General features: G+C 39.7%; 1 protein-coding gene across 2 annotated transcripts in view; it reads right to left on the reverse strand.

Moving 5' to 3' along the window:
* Positions 1-21,117, reverse strand: part of PTPRO (protein tyrosine phosphatase receptor type O) — a 148,350-nt gene that overhangs the window by 40,172 nt on the left and 87,061 nt on the right. For both annotated transcript variants that reach the window (XM_077178132.1, XM_054631629.2), the window contains exons 3-10: positions 17,104-17,262; positions 15,108-15,260; positions 12,620-13,069; positions 11,559-11,720; positions 8,623-8,822; positions 6,206-6,326; positions 4,082-4,275; positions 1,144-1,255 (exon numbers count right to left, since the gene is read on the reverse strand). In XM_077178132.1, the coding sequence (XP_077034247.1) occupies positions 1,144-1,255; positions 4,082-4,275; positions 6,206-6,326; positions 8,623-8,822; positions 11,559-11,720; positions 12,620-13,069; positions 15,108-15,260; positions 17,104-17,262 (1,551 nt within the window). The remainder of the gene's footprint in view (positions 1-1,143; positions 1,256-4,081; positions 4,276-6,205; positions 6,327-8,622; positions 8,823-11,558; positions 11,721-12,619; positions 13,070-15,107; positions 15,261-17,103; positions 17,263-21,117) is intronic.

A 21,117-nucleotide genomic window follows, 5' to 3' on the forward strand; every position in this document is an offset into this window, starting at 1 on the left:
TGGAGCCACAGCTTTAATGCTGCTGGCTTTTCTCTCATGACTCTCTGGGGCACAGGCTCTGTGTAAATCATCATTACAAACTGGTCTTATTCAGTAACTCTTCCAGGTACATTCTCTGACTCTCACCAAAAAGAAAATCTGGGACTAGGCTAATGTCTGCTTTGGGGTGAGTGGCTGGGACATTATACCCTGATTTTCCTTCTCATTGGATTCCTACAGATGGAAAAGAACAAGTGTACTTCATTGCAACTCACAGTAAAACTGAATTATTTACTGCTTCCAGTCACCTCAACTTCAGCAATGTGAACTAAACAGTGACACTTAAAAGCAAAATGATTCAATGGAGAATTCTGATTTTGGCCTAATCATCCTGTGTGCATGGCAAGGTGCTAACAGGGCCTTTCTCATGCTGCTCCCTCTGAGTGGCTGATCTGTTGGGCATATTGAAAATCCAAATCCAAAGAATCTGCCAAGAGATGCCAGAGTGTGTTAAATCCAGGGCTGGTCCCAAGTGGAAAAGGGAAATCCCTGTGGTTGTATCAGCTCACTCATCTCAGTGCTGCACAAGTCATGCTCTGACCTGGGGATTACTGGGAGGGTGATAAAGGAGGAAAAAACACTTGGAAATATTGCAGATAAATGAAAAAGTGTTTGATAATATCATTAAACATAAGAATTCAGGTTTACTAATTTACCTATTAACTTCTCCATGTGTCAAATGTATGGTGTGGCAAAAGTGGAGCAGGACCATTGGCTATCAATGGAGCCATGCACTCAGCTGATGGAGGACTGCAACACAGCAATCAAGCACCGTGCTTGGCATAGGAAAAAATCATTTATATGTTCATTTCAAGCAGTCCTCAGAGACTTAAAAAGAAAAAAATAGAAAACCAAACACCAAAACCAACCAAAAAAAAATCCCCAAAAAACCCAAAATAAAAAACCAAAACAAACAAAACACAAAATCATAAAAAACCAAAAACCCAAACAAACAAAAACAAACAAAAAAATAAAAATAATACTTAAATTGAGAAATATCCTAACTTGCAACTATCTGTAGGTGAAACACAGCACCCAGGTCAGACTTCCTCAGTGCCTCTGCCCCCAGGAGCACTCCCACAGAGTTTTCAGCTGGCTGGTTACCTGTTATGAAGCTGATGGTGGAGCTGTCACAGCAGCTCAGCTCTGGGTCCCCCCAGGTGACCATGGTGACACGGAAATTGTAGTACCAAGCTGGCAGCAGGTTGGCTATTCTCTGTAAAGGGACAAAAAACAAACAGCAGCTCAGGAGAGAACTGACCAGCATGAGGACTTCTGAAACACGACAGTATTTATAAACCTAGTGCCCACACTCATTTTTCTGAGCTCCCATTCCTTCCTTCAGTGGAAATTGTCACTATCATATTTTCTGAAAAATCCCTTTGCCAGGATTTCTTCTCCTGGGAAGCTGAGAAGCCTCAGAGAGAAATGAAAACAATAATTATCTGATTTGCTTCTCCTTGGTTTTGCTGCTTTGGAATGTGGTTTGGACATTGTTTATCCAACATGTGAATTGTTTTGACTTAATGACCAATCACACCCAAGCTGTGTCGAGGCTCTGGAGAGAGTCACAAGTTTTCCATTAGTATCTTGTTAAGCCTTCTGTAAGTATCCTTTCTCTATTCTTTAGTATAGTTTAGTATAGCATTCTTTAATATAATATCATAAAATAATAAATTAGCCTTCTAAGAACATGGAGTAAGATTCATCTTTCCTCCGCACGATGGGGGACCCTGAAAATACCACAGGAAATCTCTGAAATTTGGCCTTTCAATTTACTAAAAACCCTGTGCAGAGGGAGCAAACACAGCTGTGATGGCTCTGCTGCTCATCCACATCCACCTGGTCACAGGTTCTGTCCACCACGGGAATCTCAAAGGATTTCCAGGGTGGTCAGAACCATTCACACAGAGCAATCTTCCATCACAATTTCAGTTTGATGAAGGCAAAATATTTAACTGGAAAATGTAGGTGTTTCTAGTTTGATTAAATGGGGTTTGAGGATAAATTAGGACGGATGTTTTTGTCTCAGATATTGTCACTTTAAGAGACGTATTTTTTTCCAATTTTCCACGTGTATTTCACTTTCTATTATCATTTATTATAAATGGAATAGGAATGAAACATAAATGACTTATGAGACATAAATTATATATGTAAATATAAATGAGATATAAATGAAGTATAAAAAGCAATATGTTTTATATTATATCATTGCATGTAATATTTAAGTTAAAATTCTAATTCTTCCACTGACAGCACAGGACATTTAAGATATTGATGTTTAGGTGAAAAGCCTCTTGATATTTTTAAAATTCAAAATAAAAGCAAATTGAAAAAAAAATGAACAACTTCAACAATGTAGAAATTGCTATTTTTACAGATCTCTGTTGTTTGCAGTGGCCTTTTTTTCTTCTACAAGACAGTGCAAACATAGCTGGTGTGATCTTTTCTTTTCATTATTATTGGAAAAAGTTATATCCACATTGACACCAAATCCTTGAATATGATTGGACTTCTTCTGACATGCCCCCGGTGTCATATTGGAAATACCAACATCACTTCGACAATTTCCAAATTGCAGAGCACAAAATGAATGAAGCAGCTAAAGAAAGTGAAAAGACAAATCCAGTTCCAAAGGTTCTTATCAAATGTTAGCCCTCCAGGAAATAAGGCTTGATTATTTCATGCTGTTGGAGACATTGATTTTTGATTCTTCTCATTGTTGCTTCAGAATACACCACTCAGAGGTGTCAGCAGGGATCAGTGGGATTCTGAAGCACCAGTGGAGAACCCAAACAAAAGTTCACCAGTCCCTACCTGTACATTAAATGCCACAACAGAATAACAGGGAAACGTTCTTTTCCTAATTCAGGATTAGTCTTTAAAATTATCCTTGAAGAAATGCTCACTTTAGCTGCCATGCAGCACTGTTGCATTTCAGATTGAAATCCAGACAAAGCAATTCCAACTTGGCTTCCATGAGCAGGATTTGCAACAGTAAGCGACAACATCATGTCCTTTCCTAATGAACCACATTAACTCTGCATGATAGCTTTATTTCTTCGATCACTTAGATCACTCAGCTATTCATCTATTTGTGCTGAGTCACGATTACAAGATATTAATTACCAGTTTGCTAAGTTATTTTTGTTTTTAATTTCCCTGGAGACTTACGTGTTAGATTTATAGTCACATACCCAATTACAGTAAAGCTGCTGGAGCCAAAATGACTCCACAAATGGTATTATGCAAATCAATTACAGTAAATCACAGTGGCTCTCACCAGCAGCAGAAGTTATTGCTATCTTTTTTGCATACTCATAACTTTCTTGAACAACTAATTTCAGCTGGAATTGCTTTCTGTCTCGCATTACAGCAAAGCTGGAGTAAAATCTTTTCCCTTTCTCCAGGAAATAATGGAAAAGAGGAGGAAAATTTCACTTTATATCTGCAAGGGCACCTGTGAATCGATGTGTGAGTGTGTTCTTACAGAGATCAGCATTCACCTAGTAAAAACCCTGGCCAAAGATTTGGCAGCTTCAGAAACATGAAGGCATTTTTTCACAAAAGCCATAGCTAAGCCTTCCACATGGCACACTGAGAGACCAGCCTGCAAGCCCCAAATCCATACCATCAATATTAATTATGTAGATAGGCCCTTGCACTGCACCCCCCGAGGAGATGATGGAACTTTTAAAGCCTTGACTGACAAACTGACCCACAAACTGAAGCTGCCTCTGGGCTTGCTAAACAACAGCAACAGCAAAAAAAAAAGAGGCTAAACTCCTGTCTCATTGCTCTGCTTGAAATTTAGCATGGTTCAGCTGGCAGTGCCTTACTTTAGAACAGAAAATGCCTCCAGCACCCTTGGTCATTTTCTCTGCTTTGCTGGGGAAAAAATGTGCCAGGCTTAAAGGCATATATATATCTACATATACATATCTACATATTCATGGGGAAAAGGCTGGGAAAAAAAAAGTGTCACAAGGTGCCAGGGCCACACAGGCATGGGAAAGCAAGGCAGGAATGGTCACTGTACCACTGAGGCAGTCAAGGAGACAGTGGCAGCTATTTCATAGTAGGTTGTCCACTCCGAGGTCATGGTCGATGGGTTGAAGTAAAACATTTCTACCACGTATTTCCTGAACACCCCCAGGAAAGGTCTGTTCCAGCTCAGAACCACAGCAGTAGGTCCCAAAGGGTAAAGAGTCAGATCCTTTATTCCAGTGGGCACTGTAAAGCAGAAATTATGGTTAGTAACATGCATGTGTTATCAGTTCCACTTTATTTTAAAATAATAATACCTTTCCTTAATCATGTTCTACCTATTTCTGGTTTTCTTATGACTTTAATCCCCAAGAACTTCCTGGTCACAAGCAGTTGAATACCATTTTTTAAGCATTTGTCCTCGAGTTTAAAACTACTTTTTCAGAAGTGGCTACAGACCACTTTGTGTTGGCTGCTTAGCTTGAGATCAAGTACACATCTCACCTTCTCAAAAAGGGAGGGTTCTATTCTACTTTGAAAATCAGGATGCTCAGGAGATATTTCAAGATGCTCAAAACCAAAAGCATCAAAAGCCAGAGCACTGTAAGAAAGGAAAGTTTTCATCTCCAGCCTTCCTTCCCTGGGGAACCCAAAGGTTCTGTCATGTACTGCTATTCTTGCCTCACAGACAATGACACTGAGAAAGAGTCAAGTGTTTTGAAGAATGTCACGTTAAGGGTCAACTTCTGCAGCCTGGATGGTCTGGAAAACAATTATTCTCCATGATTTCACTGAGGCTATTTAAATAAGGACTTAGAGCTACCATTTGCCAGGGCTGCAGAGCCCCAGCTATAGCACACCGGGTCAGAACCCAGATCAGCACCCCGGCTACTTCAGCCCATGTTGGCACAGGGCTGCCTTTTACCTTTATAAACCATTTACCACATCTTTGCTTTGCTTTCTCTGAACTGCTGATACTCACCCTGTGAAAATGAGCCTTAGGATAAATGTGGGGAGAATGGAATACTTTTTAAAGTGCATTTTATTTTATTTGAGTTTCATTCGTCATTAGCCACCACTGGTAAGTTCACAGGACAATTTGTTTTTCAGTTCTTTCATTTTAGTATCATATTCAATAAACTGTTGTGAAATGAAAACTCATACAGATGTTGTTTTACTGCATAAAAACAGCCCCTTTGTAATATGAAAGTTATGAAATGTTCTATTTAGAAACTGATTGCCATTTTCAGTTTTGTAGAAACTTTCATGTAAGGCCATAAAAAAGTGGAGAAAAGGAAGTAACTTATTTACTTTGGGTATACATGATTTTACTTTTGCAAATTTGCAGATTTTTGAATTACAGTGAGAAAGAAAATCAAAAGTGTTTGTGAAAACTGTCTAATGATAGAAACATTAAAGTATATATAAATATTTACATAGTAATTTTTCCTTTTCTGAAATATAGCATACTTTACAAATTTTTATTCAGACCAAATTTATGAAAATATATAAGAAGATTGACTAGAATGAAAAGGCTCTCACCATAATCACTAAGCCACATGTTGGCTTTTATTTAAGGATTAAATTCTTAACAGGATAACATTTTTTTCTGTTTCACTTTCTTCCCTACATCACAGAGAAGAAGCAGCATTAAAAATACCAAAGATCTCTAAGTTTCACCCACTTGCTGTCCCAGTGAGCAGACATTTTGTCAAAAGGAGAAGCTGGGTGACACAGGTTGAATATTTCTCTGCAAATGTAACTCTGTACACTGAATCTCTTTCTCTTTTCCCTCTCTCTACTTAATACATTTTAAGTGGTAATCTTAACAAAATAAATTACACTGAAACTAAAAGTTACTGAATTCTTTCTTAAATGATCTTTTCTAGGAGCCTGGTGAAATCCTGAATTACAGGTATGGGGGCAGGAGCTCTGCCTGTTGGACATAAAACATTCTTGAAAATGTCAGTGTCAGTCTCAGAGGGCTCTTCTCATTTTCAAATCCCAAAGCAGAGAAGATTGAGATTCACTCTTAAACTTGAGATAATCAAGACGTGGTCTACAGGACTTAATGAACATACTATATATATTTGAAAAGAAAAAAAAAAAAAGAAAAAAAAACCCTAAAAAGAAATAAAGAAATAAAAGTATTTCAATCAATAGGTTCAGGGGTTACCAATGGAAAATGTGACAGGATCAGAGGGAGGTCCAACCAAAGGTCCTTTCCGTAGGTAAACTACAACTTGGTACTGGGCACCAGGAACAAGATTCTCAATGAGGCTGCTGCTTGAATTCACCTAGGAGGAGAGGAACTCATCAGATATGAAGCATTTACTTGATTAATAAAAGAGTATTGAGACTGTACTTGAATGCTCCATTACAAAAGGCATGAATCCAAACACATTGGCAGCAAGAACTTCCTTCATTAAGCCCCACGTGGCAAAACTGGCAGTGGTCAGGACTGGCCTCACAAATGATCTGACTCAGAGAATTGCACTTGCCTGGCTGCATAAGGTCAGCTACCTCACTGCAGACCCACTCTCTCCTACTGTCAAAGTCTATTACAATATTCAGGCTACATTATTCATTTTCAGGTGGTGTTATTCAGGCTGGAGTATTTAGACCACATGTTTTCAATTAGAGCCTGAGGTTTTCCATCAGTCATTGATGCAGCTCTGTGAGCTGAAGGCAGCAGCATTTTGGGGAATCTGTCCTCTGACTGCAGCTACTGAGTGACTCCACAGTGAAACTAGAGAGGAAATATTCTCTGTCACCTCCCCTCTACAGCACCAAAAACTGTAACTAAGGGGCATTGTGATTTTTCTTTTCAGCTTGAAAACATCACCGTTAAAATTCCTGCTGTGCCACACCAGGTTTCAGTCAGAACTGGGGGCAGAATTCCTGACCAAGTGATTCCTGGTTTGATACAGCAGGAAAAGGTTCATCTCCTGAAGACTCCACCAACAGCAAATGCACAGAGCAGCTTTGAGGAAAAGCCTTCACACATCCTTTCTAGAGCTGCAGGCTGGTATTTCCTACTAATATTTTCTTCACAACCTTCCCAAAGTCTGTATCACAGCCACCCCTGCACTGGTGGCTTTTTGCAATGCACATGAGTGTATCACTGCCAAGCACAGATTTAGTGAGGAACAGAATTTGTCTCTACCAGCTGCTCTGGAAAGCTAAATCAATTTTATCGTGCACCATGTTAGAAATGGATAGAACTCTGCACTGAATTGCTCTTTCAGGTCATTATGGAGAAGTCAAACCAACAACTATTAACAATTCCAGGTATATAGTAGGTTGATAAAATTTGATACATATATATATATAATGACAGAAAGAAACAAATAACTGCATTTAGACTTTTCGACCTACTTCCAGTAAATACACATTTACTTTTACAGATATCTTGTTTATTCACAGATTAACTATAGATACTTGTTTTTGAGTTTGCAGATGAATCCTGCAGTATCTGTGGAAATTATAAAAGCAAACGTTGGGGATCTGTGTTTATAATTACCTACTGGACTTTGTTTCCCATTTAAATGACTGCACTTCTAAGAAATACAAATAACAATAAAATAACAAGTTGATTCTGAAAAACAATTCTCAAATTGTCATAACAAGACACTTCCAAACATTTAAGTTCAAAGCCATTGTTGAACTGAAACTCAAAACTTCTTCAGAGATTAATTTTAAGAGGCGTTTTAAGGGTTGCAAATTATTATTAATTCACTGGCAAGGCTGATCATGAAGTTGAAGGAGGTGATTTACAAGGATGCCAGTAGTCCCCTCCATTCCCATGGGTGGGCTGAGGGTGCAGCAGGGCAGCTCTGCAGTGCTTTGCAGCCTCCTCCATCACACACATTTCAGGGAGCCAGACAGAAGCCATGGCCCTGCTCAGAAAAAGGCTGTATCAGCATCCTGGTGAGGTCACTGAGATGTGGGCTAGAATCTTTCTAATTGAAGCCACTGACCTACCACAGGCACAGAGTCTGCACTCACTAAGGGTTTCAAGTAGCAGAAAACGGTCAGGTTTTGGGGTTCAGGACTCTTGATGGTTATAAACACACCCCATTAAGGACTTGTCCAAACACATCCCATAAAGGATTTGTCCATACAAATCACTGGTGGTCTGAATTGCTGTTTGTTTCCCAGTGCTGACACCTTTTCCTATGGATGAAAAGACAAGCTGGCTTCTGATCATCTCCAAACCTCCAGAAGATTTACAGTCAGGCTCTGTACTCAAATGTGGGACAGCTAAGAAATAATTTATGCTGCTTTGATGATAACCATGCATGTGAGCACTTTGCTTTTTACAGATGCACTGCAGCACATGCCTGAGTGAAGCCACAGCAAGTCCAGCAGAAGCAGCACTTTAACAGGCCTATGGTGAACTGCACATTCTCACTCCTGGCTCCTGGGCTCTCCCCCTCACTCAGCACCAGCCACATCCCTCCCTCTGGACTGCAGGAGGGAGCAGCTGCCACTGTCCCCTGCGGCCTGACAGAGCCCTGGGGCACAGGGATTCTAAACAGCAGAGTGATTATTTTTACTAGATTGGAAAATGCTCCAGCTTCTGCTCCTTACCTCGGTGCAGTAGTGTTTTTCCAGCCTTTGGCTTTCCTTTTGCTTCTGGCAGGTGAGGGAGAGCACAGACACGATGGTGCTGTTGCCACTGCTCTCGTGTGATGCTGTCCAGGAGGTCAGGGCAGTCGTGGAGCTCAGCACTGTCACTGTCACATGCTGGGGCTTCTCAGTGAGCTCCTCTATCCACTCACCTGTGGGGCCTGGGACATGGCCCAAAAGCACAGGTGAGCAAGCCACTCCATCCATTTGAGGCACACAGGTTAAAACACCCTTCTTTCAGGGAATTATTTATTCCCTTTTATAATTATTTATTCCCTTTATTCCCTCTATAATTATTTAATTATTAATAACATATACTATATTAAATAATAATAAAAATTTAAAAATTATTATTTATTTATTATTTATTCCCTTTCAGGTGAGGGAGACTAGAATGGCAGATGTCCACCCCCACAGCCCCCAGCTAGCAGAGGTGGCAGCCCCTGGGATAACCTGCAGCAGAGCCCATGACAAGAGGAACGTGCCTGTCTGGAAATTCAGAGGGCAGTATTCTCTGCTGCTTACCAGAAACCACCCAGCAGGATCAGATTTGCTCCAAGGGAATGCCTAAAAGCACTGGCAGCCAATAATGTACAGATCATTGACCAATATTAAAGGATAAGCACACAGATTTTTTCACCTCTCCACACACTAACACACCCTCCAAGCACACCATAGCCTCAAAGCATAAAATCAAGTTCACAGAGGTCACCATAGTGAAGAATCTCATTCTTTTTGGAGCACTTGGTTGAGAACACAGCTTTAAATATAGATAAAAGAACAGTTTGGAAAATAACTTCAGCTAGACTTGGTCAAAATTTTGTATTTAATGAAAATAGCCCATTTTTCTTGTCACTTTTAAGCAATACTTGTGACCTCTGTCTCCTTGACATTCCTGCTCCATGCAACTCTAATGGTAATTTACATTTATTGATAAAATAAAACAAATGCCAGAGCAAGAATGTGGTTTAAGATCAGGCTATCAGATTTGACTGCTATCTGGATGTAACAAAAATATGTAACCTAAAGCCAGTAATTTGACAGGATGACTCATGAACCAAGCATTACAAGGAAAATAGGACTGATAGATACTGTGGGCAAAATTTATTCACAGCAGCAGACCCACACCCACACAGGTAAAAAAGAGGAATTTGATCACTAGATTGTTCTCTGGAGACAGAGGATGTACATGTAGCTCTCACTATTCAGAAACTGTTTCAGCACTGGCATTAAGGCAGCAGAGATGCCTCATGTCATAACCCAGAGTTGTAGTCCCTACACAAAAAGCCTACTTGATCAGACTCAGAAAGAGGAATGGAAAAGCAATTTCAACCTAAGAGCATTTGTTCATATCTCCAGTTTGGCATTCTACCAGAAATACATATAAAATCTATCTAAAATATTAAGGACCTTGCATTTGACAGAATAACTAAAATGACTGCCAAGAACTCTCAATTTTGTTGTAAAAGCCTGCAAAACTAACTGACGAAACCCAAAATTTTTTATGTGTTACATGTAAAATTAAAATGCCATTGCCTTCCTCTAACACCTTAATACTTTATCCAAAATAAGGTTCATCCTTAATCTGGCCATCCACACCCCTTTACTCTGGGTTAACATGTTCTCATTTCTCTCAGGTCCACAGTTAGCATGGTGGACACTTTAAGCATTAAATACTGCTCAATGAAAATAAAATATGTCACACCTTGCAAAGTGGAACAACATTTGGTACTAATAGCAATGCTACATATTTCTTTATCTACTTTAATGCTTTTCATATAATAAAGCTGTCCAACTATTCCTAAAGAAAAACAGAAGACAGTGACATGACAACAGCAGAGACCTTCTCTCTCATGTGCTGTTTTCTGGATGTTTTCCAATTATTGTTTCTTTCCAGTATAAAGTTGTTAAAAATGGAGCAATAGTGGAATTGCTACATGCAGTCTAGCATTATGATGAATTAAAGTTTAAATACCTAGTACTTGTAAAAGTTATGAGCTACTAAAGGCACAATTTCTATTCATTATATACTGAAGTGCTTGACTACATTTCCTTTTAATAGGATTTTTTCTGCCAGCTTTGGCTACTGTGTCTTGTTGCAGCATTCATGGTTTGGGAAGGCATTATCTTTTCAGATGCAAAATTGTGCAGTGCTGCAAGTATTCCATGGGCATTCTGTAGGGTATATCTATTTCCTTTTGCAGAAAAATGTACAAAGGTGACCACAGCCATTAGAAGGATAATGATCTGAATTCACCAACACCTGTCTCACTTGCTGATCCAATTGTCAGTCATGGTATTAGTTTACACAGTAGTGTATTATTACTTTGTCTTTTACTAAATCTCCAGTTAAGAAAGTCTGGGATTCTACAGGGAAATAATAAATTACTTTTTCTCCTTTGAATTTAGCAGGCTGAACCACTTCATCTGCTGTAATTTGCTCTGTGTTCTCTCAGAGACCATTCAATTTCAGAGTTCAGTGTTTAATTGTGCAATTCCCATACTCTCAGCCTGGGCTGCCCTTCATCCCTAACACAGTACATACTCCAGGAGTAGGAAAGTTAAATATTTCCACAGCTCTCTACAACCAGTAAATTAATTCTTGGAATTAAATCCTCACTGTGAGAAAAGGGAAACTCAATTCACTTCTGAGCACTGACTCCATCACATTACTTTGCTTTCCCAAAACTGCCAAGATGGTACAACCAAGGCTGATCCAGGCAGGTTGCAATACATTAACATATTTGCACTGCATTTCCTTCTCTGGCACAGGGAATTCCAAAAGACCAGACCCCAGTGATCCATCAGCAGGTGCCAGAAATACCCCAGTGGTCAAACTCTGTATATTACAGCTGTGTTGCTCAGGGAGAAAAAGCTGAGTTTGATGAGATACTTACTGATATAAAAGCTGAGTGTTTTTGCTGATTGACTTCCCCGAACTTCACAAGAGCCAGAGGAGCTGAATGTTGTTACAGACAACTTGTATTTTCCTGGTTCTTTCAGTTCAGCAACAAATTTGTGAGTGTCCTCACTCACTGTCAAAAACTCTGTGGAATTCTCTAAATCAGGAGGGGAAAAAAAAGTGTGGATTAATTGAAATTTGAAAGGTTCCAGCCACCAAGAGAATTATTTATATCAGAAATGCTAATCCTGTTTCAGCTGTGGGATTAAAAGGTATCCAAAAGGATTTATTCAAACAGTGTGGCAATATGTACAACAGTAAAAATCCTGTTTAACAAAAGAGAACTGAAAAGTGTGGTTTACACCTGCCCAGCCAGAAGTAGATGCTGCTCAATGCAAAAACTCCTCAAGAAATACATGGGATCTAACAAAGCCCTCTGTGTGGGAATTTATAAAATCAGAGGGTTTTGGGAAAGGTGCAAAAGGCAGGCTTTTAAGGACAGCAGAACTGTGATTAGAGCTAAGCAATAGTCACGAGATAGGTAGTAGAAAAAAGATGTAAAAAGCAGAAAAGTAAGGATAATAGCTGCAGAAAAGTATATCTAGTGAGATATTAGGAAGTTTTAAGTTAATAATGGAGCTCTGTGCATTGTGTTTTAAGGCTTACAAGCAGGTATTGTATTTGAAATAAGCAATCATTGTTTTAACCAAAGGTACCTGTGGTTGGATAGAACTGTCAATGTGCTCTTGCTTTGTGTGATTAGTCAAAAAACTTATAAAGTAAGTTGTAACATTAAGTTCTTGGTCTGTAAGTTCTTGGTCTGCTGCCTGGGATGTGAGCTGATAGCATCTTCCCATTGTCATAACCATGTAATGAGACTGATGCTGGAAAATAAAACAGCTCAAAACATGTTCCTAGCTGGTTTTGATTTGTGCATAGAGCCCAGCCAGCAATACTCTGAAGCACAGTACCAGATAATTAATAATTCATGGAGGAGACAACCACCAATGGAATTACAGAAAAGGAGGACAAGAAGGGCACAAGGCTCTGGTTTACCTTCCCTTTCAATATTGATGTGGAAACCATCAAAGGCAGTAGGGGGCTTTGGGGGCAACCAGGTCAGCACCATCTGCACAGGAAGGAAGGGAGGGGGTTCTGCTGTGGGTCTGCCAGACCCCGTGTTGGCATCAGTGGCTTCATAATCCCTGGAACCTGCACGGACAAACTCCTCCTCCCCCTCGGAGGACTCGGCCTCACTGGACCACCAGGAGGGCTGCGAGCTGGCTCCATCCTCGGTGCTGTTGGAGTGCTCATCCAGCCAGGCTGCAGAGGAGTTTGCTGCTGGGGTTTCAGTGGGGCTCTCTGAAGGATGGCTGGATTTCTCTTTCCTCATGATTTCCTGCGGTCCGATGAAGGATTCTTCCGCGAAATTCCCGCTGTGCTCCTCCCAGTTGTTCCTGTTGATTGGTACGATCTGGACAGAAATGTTTCGGGGTGGGTAAGGAACTAGAAGAGAAGCAAGGGATAGGCTTTTAATGGGTATGTTCTGTGCACCTTTAAATGTATTAATTCCCCAGACAAATACCATTCTTCTAGGGATTGCTTGCACCTTTAAATGTATTAATTCCCCAAACAAATTGCATTCTCCTAGGGATTGCTTGAAATAACTTCTTCTCACAAAGATCCTCCCTTCTCTTGCTTATTCTCATACATATAGCAGAAGTGACTGTAGAGGGATCAAGATGAGTAAATTCACAGATAAATTCACAGCATAATCACAATAAAGAATGCCAGGAAAATTTCAGTGCTATTGGAACAGCAAGGCTACTCCAGTGTGAATTTTTAACAGTGAATCTTTATTGTGTCTTCCAGGAAGTTCTTGATTGTGGAAAAAAAGCCCACCTCTGTAGAAATTAATTGAAACATATGCAAAATGAATACATGGCATAGCTCATATTTAAAAAAAATAACCTTGCTGTAGGGCTTTTCATATGCTTTTAGCAGCCACCTTTTCACAAGCATTAAACATCAGTTTAAAATTTAATATTTGTGAAAGCTTGATCTTAAGATTTGGGTCTCCACAAGACAAGAGTCTGGCACGCAAAGAAGTTACTTCAGCTGATGCCAGGAGGTGAACACACAGCATTTTGTCTGTCTCACTGTAATTGCTTGTCTGCCTCTCCTGACACACTCTAAGTGTGAGTATCCTCTGCAAATAAGTTTGCCTGGCACCTTTTAAGCTGGCACTTTACAGCACACTAATTTGTTCAACTCTCATCCCAGTCACAGCCACTAACAGAAAACCAGACTCTACATTCTCATTGCAGTTCATGTGAAAAATGAGGCATGGGAGGGCAGCAGTAAAAAAAAAAAAGGGATCCTGTTGGTTATGGTTCAGTATCTCAACAACTATATTTAGGATCTTCAGGACAGAAATCAGCTGGCATCAGTTGGCTTAGTTCTGTCCAAGGCAATGGACCAGCACCAGTGTATTCATCTGAAGATTTGGCCTTTTGATTTTATCGCTGGTACATTTCACTTTGGACCCTGATAAATGTCTGCAGTCCAAGAGATTAACAAAAAAGTTTTGGGCACCATCTCAGGACCAAATTAAATTAGTTCTGGACCCTGAACAAATGCAATTTTCAGCCTTTGCAACATTGCTGTCTTGGAAATTAAAAGTTCATGCTTCAGGGCACAGAGTGGCTGCCAAGTCGGGCAGCTATGACATTCTTCTCCGTGATGGAAAAGTGCACAGTGAGGAAGGTCTTCTCGAGCAGTTCAGCTGTGACTCACTGCACAAGGAGACAGTGCAACAGAGACAGATCAATAGTCTGCTCAGTGCAGCTATTCCTGTGGCATAAAAATTCATTCCTCGCATGTGGAGGTGTTTGAGGGCCCCCCAGGACGAGGGAAGAGATGAGAATCTTGACTCCATGTTTCAGAAGGCTGATTTCTTATGATATTTATATTATATTAAAAGAAAATTATATATTAAAACTATACTAAAGAAAGAGAAAGGAGGGAGACATCAGAAAGCTAGAAAAGAATGAATAATAAAATCTTGCGACTGACCAGAGTCCCGACACAGCTGGACTGTGATTGGTCATCAAGTAAAAAAATTCACATGGAAGCAATCAAAGATGCACCTATTGGTAAGCAACCTCCAAACCACACTCCAAGCAATCAGATAATTACTGCTTATTTTTATTTTCTGAGGCTTCTCAGCTTCTCAGGAGAAAAATCCTGGCAAAAGGATTTTTCAGAAAACGTATCTGTGATACTCGCACAAGGCCTAGGACACCTCGTGAAGGAGAAGTTATTTTTTAAGAAGCAAGCTGTATAACAGAAACACTCAAATTTCCCTCTGCACTGTTTGCATCACAAGCCTATGGAAGAGCCACAACATCCTCCCTCCCCTCCTGTGCTCCCAGGGGTGCTCCCACACAGACCCTGCTCTCTGTGGGATCAGCCCCCTCCCCACAGCAGCAAGAAAAGCAGCAATACAGACTTGGAAGAAATGGTGTGTAGGAATTTTCATCACCTGTTCTGTGCTGCTTGGGCTCGTGCTGGACCCCACTGTATTCCACCAGCGTGCTCTTGTTGAAGGTTGCTTCTGATACCAACTGAAAGGTGATGTTACTGTAGCATATGCCTGGCAGCCAGTGATTGAAAACTGTTTTACCTTTGAAGAAATCTGCAGAAGGTTTAAGGAGAAAAGAAGGAAGGAAAAAAAAAAGTGGATAATGTATCAAATGTTCACTTTCTGATAATGTGACTGCACATGGTAAATGGGCAATGCTTTAGATGTTTAAACATTTTTTCAGCCTGCTCTGAGACATGAAATTGTAATAATTCAGTTTGCCAACACTTTTCCTGGCTGTCAAAGCCACTTTGCTACCAGAAAAAGAAAGACCAAAAAAAAAAAAACCAACAGCAACAAAAAAGAAAAAGCCCAGCACAAGAAACACGAGAGCTGCTTTTCACCGGCAAGGGAAGTGAATCTGGCAAGCTGCTCCATGTGACAGGGAATGTCTCAAAGAGCATCTGACAGTTCCTGCAGACCTTTAACTGCTGCACGCAAAACCTCTTTGGTGTTTTGCTGACTGAGGCCCAGAGTTTGTGGGAGATGTTCAAAGGAACAATTGAGTGGTGCTGAGGGCTCAGCTCACATCCACCACACATGAGGGCTGAGGAGAACTTGCTCAGGGCTATCTGGCTGTGTGCAAGCTGATTAGTGAATCTCCTAATTTAGGCTGACTCTTTTATTTATCAGCAGTTTTAGCATTACAGCCCCCAGAACCATCTATTAACTGTGGATGAGACAAATTACTGCTGGTGTCCCTTTTGTTCTCTGCAAAGAGGTCACCTGTATTTTCTGCCATGATCCAGACTTTATCCTTCCTAACTTCTGGCACTTTACAGCGCTGAGGAGAGGATTTCTAGCCCCACTTTGTATTGAAGCAAAGAGACTCCCAAATACTCTGACCTCCCTCTGGAGATGTGTATCTTCCTCTGCTGACGTTAAAGAGAGTGACCAGTCAGAAGACTGGGATCCTTAATCCAGTGCCTAAAATTCAATTCAGCGCCTAAAATTCAATTCAGCACTTACAGGATTGCCCAAAGATTTTGATTTTGGATTCAATTTTGATTTGATTTTGGATTATACTGCCATTATGTGATGTTAAACCACTGGGCTTTCAGGGTCCACAAGGTACGTGGGTGGATTCCTCACCTCTTAGGGTGCTTCCCACAGGACATTTATAGCCCCATTTATATCTCTGAGACAGATACTGTGCTTAAGCTATACTGCAGGGCAAAAGTTGTAGACAAATATATGAAAGAGTTCAGTTACAAACAAATAAAAAAAGAAAGCAGAATTTGCTCTTGTTCAGATCATTCAGGTTGGTTGTTTGCTCAGGCTGACTGTCTAGACTGTTAGATTGATTGTCCTTGATTAGATTTCTTTAGGAGCATTGAAATTTCTATTTTGCATCAGGGTTTATTAGCTCAGGGACACACTGAATGCTGCATTGATGTACTGTACAGCATAGCACTGTGTCACTGCAGGGTGACACAGAACCACCAGGTTTGATCCTGTGCCAACAATCAGGTCTATTGAATGGGTTTCCCTCCTCTGGGACATCCCAGAGCTTTCCTATCATCCACAGACCAAAGAGGGAATTTTGGCCAGAGGGAAGAGCCTGGGAGCTTTTGTATTGCTTTGAACTGACGCACAAGCACCAGGGACTGGGGATGCCTTCCCTGGCTAATTTCAGTCTGAATACAAGAATCCAGAGTCTTCCTCTAAAATCCAAAAGAAGGGGAACATCACTAGAACAAAGATTCTAGCAATTTAAAAATCCCAAGTGAACCACCAGCTCAATTCAAAGACCCATCCCTTACTTCACAATATATAAGCACATTACCAGAAGCACAAATCATTGTATAAATACATGTCAAAACCCCATCTAAGGCCACTGTTTTGGATGTTTCCAGCAAAGTTAGCATTAAATTTTGGTGAAATAGTTTCCACTTACCTTTGTAGAGCATTGTTCTGTAGTCTTTTCCTTCCCAATAGCTTATATTGACCCTGGTAAAAACATTGTACTTCTCTGGGTACTGAATTTCAAACAACACTCCTGTTTCTGGAGATGGCTTGTAATCATAGATAGAAACATTGCTCACAGGAAGTGGTTCTAAAGGATATACAAACAAAAGGGGAAAAAAAAGGAAGAAAGGGGCAGATTAATAGGCAAACCGAGTTCTTTGCACATATACAATATCAATGAAAAGAAATGTTTTTGAAGGTATGGTATGGTATATATTGTAGATACCATATATATGGTATATACACAATATAAATGAAAATAAATGCTCTTGTAGGTATGGCACAGGCACTCTTAAATCTACCAGATGATATTTAGGGTTTCACTGAGGTGTGGGGCAAAGCTACCTGGGACATTGTCAAAGCCAGTATTTCTATATTTCTCTCCCTTCAAAGAAGGTATCTTCTTAACACTTATGCTTTAACAGCAAAATGTCCATATTTGACATTAAAAAAAGTTATTATTTAAGCATTCACAGTCATGACCTCAGAAATATTTTCATCTTTAACACTTGTCAATCATGTAGAAGTGCCCAGACAAAACCAACACAACACTTGAAGCTGTTTGTGACTTCAGCATAAATGCAGAGCTTTCAAGATGAGCTGAGAAAATAATCAGTGTAATGGCCAAAGGAAGCTACATGAATAAAGATTTCCTATTTTGGTACCCATACATTTCTTTGTTTCATGGGTAGTTATACAGTCCCCATTCCCAGCATGTGAGAGGCCCACCATCCTTATCTGTTTATCAACACCAAACTTCTACAAAATAAACAGGACCACTACCATTATTTTACAGATGAATAACTGAGGTACAGAGAAGAAAAGTGATTTATTGGAGGGTACTGGGAAAGCCTGTGCACAGGAAGGAGATAAGTCAGGAATTGCTGCTCTCTGAACTCAGAGTCAGGTAGCCCAGAAAAAGTAAGAAAATTATCCTGTGTCCTGCGATCTGAAATCCAGACCAGTGCAGCTCCATCAGCTGAGGAAAGCCATGTCAGTTCACTGCTGCATTGCTGCTGACAATAAGAGTCACATTTTTATTCAGCCTTCTCTATTCATTAAAAAAACCCCAAGAAAAACTAAAAGAAAGAACACCTTTTGTTCAATGCTCTCCTCAGCAAGAAAAAAATGACAGCAACCCAATTATCCTGTGGTTAAGAGGTCCAAGCAAGGTTATACTGTTAGCTGAAATTTGTCATAGTAACATATCTTAATAGAGATAGTTAATACAATTACGCCTACATCCTTATAAAGATTAGCATGTTGATTTAGTTCTTGCACACTACAGGGATCAGATTGCAAAATTCAGGCTGTTGATTAGCACAGCCTTACAGGACCGTTTGAGTTCAAAATTCTGCTGCTCTAGGCCCTGGAGAAAAACTAATAAAATATTTTTTCCCAAAGAGCATAGTCACAATGGAAAGGAGAAAGAGCAGATGAAATAGGAAGATCAGTATCACGATCAAAAGTGGTATTATCCCACAGGAGGTGGAGATGGAGTAGGTTAATCAAAGATGAAAAAGTAAGACCATAGTAAAAAAGGAAACTAAATCCCAATGACCAGCAGAGTATTTTCACTACAGCTTTAAGTTTCTAGATGTGATGAGAAACAGAGAAGAAAAAGCAACAGGGAATAAAACCATAGATGCAAACAAAATTTCTCACCATAACCAGTGTCTCATCATTTCTAACTTTACCAGAGCATGGAAATGCAATAGTGTGGGATTATTAAACTGTTTCTCATGGCATTATCTCCATCAGATATATATCAGTATATTTGTACACTAACCACTTACAAAGAGAAACTCCCCATCCCTCAGATACCAACAGGCACTTCAGTGATGGGATCTGTGAAAATTCTGCTGACATTTCATGATAGCCCAGAAATAAACAGGAGTAGAGCAGAGCACAGGAAACAAAGCCTACCCTCTTCTTTCTGCCAATGCTCTTCCAGTCGCTTATTCCAAAATAAAGAGTGGAAATGACTCTCCACATGGCCGGAGGGTTCATATCACAGCTCACACAGCACACCAGAGTGGTTTAAATGTCAATAACAATCTCTAAATAGCACAGAGCTTATGTTCAGGCATCTCCCACACTGGTGGGTGTGCCTTGGGCTTTCTCCTGCTATCTCATTCATATCTGAGGTCTCCTCTTTTTTGAAAGAATTACTGAAACTTTCTTGTGCCAGTGATTCAATTACCCCTATTTATTCCTTCCTACAACAAATCAAATAAAGGATGGAAGCTATATCCATTTTTAATCCAGATGATTTTTCCTCCTGATGCTTTGATTTAATTAAGCAACAATTGAATTAAGTGGTAATCACCACAGACTCTCTTTTGCGTCGCTATCTTCCTCTCACTATCCTCTCCTTGCTCGTGGCTGATGTTAACAGAGCTGCATGAGTGACATAATGCAATTTAAAGATCCTCCCATTATCTTACTTCCTTCAGCACCAAATCTTCACATCAAAAGCTATTTGCACACTGTGAAATTAAAAGAACGCTCAGCAGATCATGTTCTGTCTTCCACTTACTAACTGCTCCTAGGGCTATTAAAATTACAGAATATGTAAAATGCCACTCTTTACTATCTATATTTATAATTCAGAGCATAAACAGTCTGGTCTTTTTAATTTTACTATTTTCAGTGTTTAGGATGCAGCTTGTCACAGATTTCAATGGCTGTCAAGAAATAGCCTAAATTGAGTGGAATCACAGAAATTTAATACTTAGAGCTTTATAAAAGCCCTGTACTATGGTGAAGTCATATTACAGAAGGGATTTAGAGCATTTCACTGTCCCTTTTAATAGTTTAAACTACCTCTTCACTTACAATCTCTTTATTTTTAGACTTGGAGATTATATTATATACACATAGACAAGACTGCAGGATCAAGACCTGAATTTGCCATTTTTCTTAGTGTCTCAGAATCTGCTGCTTCTGTAGCAGCTGCTTTCCCATTTTATCTGTTTACAGGAAACTCAACTTCCCTGTTTATCCTGGACTTTCCAGCATTTTGCATTTAGCACATAACTTGCATTACACAAGCATCAAGACAGCATAATAAACGTGCCTAGCATCTTTCTCCAATGCCCTGGAAAATTCTGAATGCGAAATCCTCCATTAATGCATTCAGTTTGTGTCAGACACATTAATATTTGCAATTCAGGAGGGGAAAAAAATGTGCTATGAAAATAAGTACCATATTTCAATCCAAATTAATTTGTTTGTAATATGTGCAGATTGGGTCACTCTACAAATTGAATTGATTATTGCTGTGGCTTTGAATACAGCATTACATGTGGGACTGAGATCTTTTGCTTCTCACATTGGACCCAGATTAATAATTTTTTACCTCCATATTGTGACTTTTATAAAAAAGATGCCCATGGGTAATTCCCTTTATTTACATGAAGAAGTTGTGAATTATGTGATTTTCTCCCCAGGATGACACTAGTTATGTAGCTGTATCATTACTGGGAGTAAGCCACAGCCAGGGTAAATCTTCCATTATGCTGTAAACTTTAGGATGGTTTATCTCTTGTTAAAAATAAACCATCTTTGACATTAAAGAAGATCTTGTTCAGTACTTTGGGAACACAATGTTCAAGTTTATGATAGGTAATAGTGATATTGTGCTATTGCTTATGAAGGGGGAATGCAAATGAAAATAGCACTTGAGCAATGATGACATATAGTGCAATTTCTACATGGTCACATAAGGTGATAAATAAAAAGATGACACAACCTAAAAAATAATGTTGTCACAAGAACAAAGGCATATCTATTGTTCTTGAACAGATTTAGGCCAATTGTTTAGATCCTCCTTACAATGCAAATTACAGCAGGCTGCAGTTCTTTCTGTTTCTTTGATTCTGATGGAGAAGTTTTTTCACCCTAAAAAGAGGATAACATGGTTTATTTGCTGGGAGAAGAT

This window comes from Agelaius phoeniceus, chromosome 5 (assembly GCF_051311805.1).
Source record: "Agelaius phoeniceus isolate bAgePho1 chromosome 5, bAgePho1.hap1, whole genome shotgun sequence".
NCBI classification, from domain to species: Eukaryota; Metazoa; Chordata; class Aves; order Passeriformes; family Icteridae; genus Agelaius; species Agelaius phoeniceus.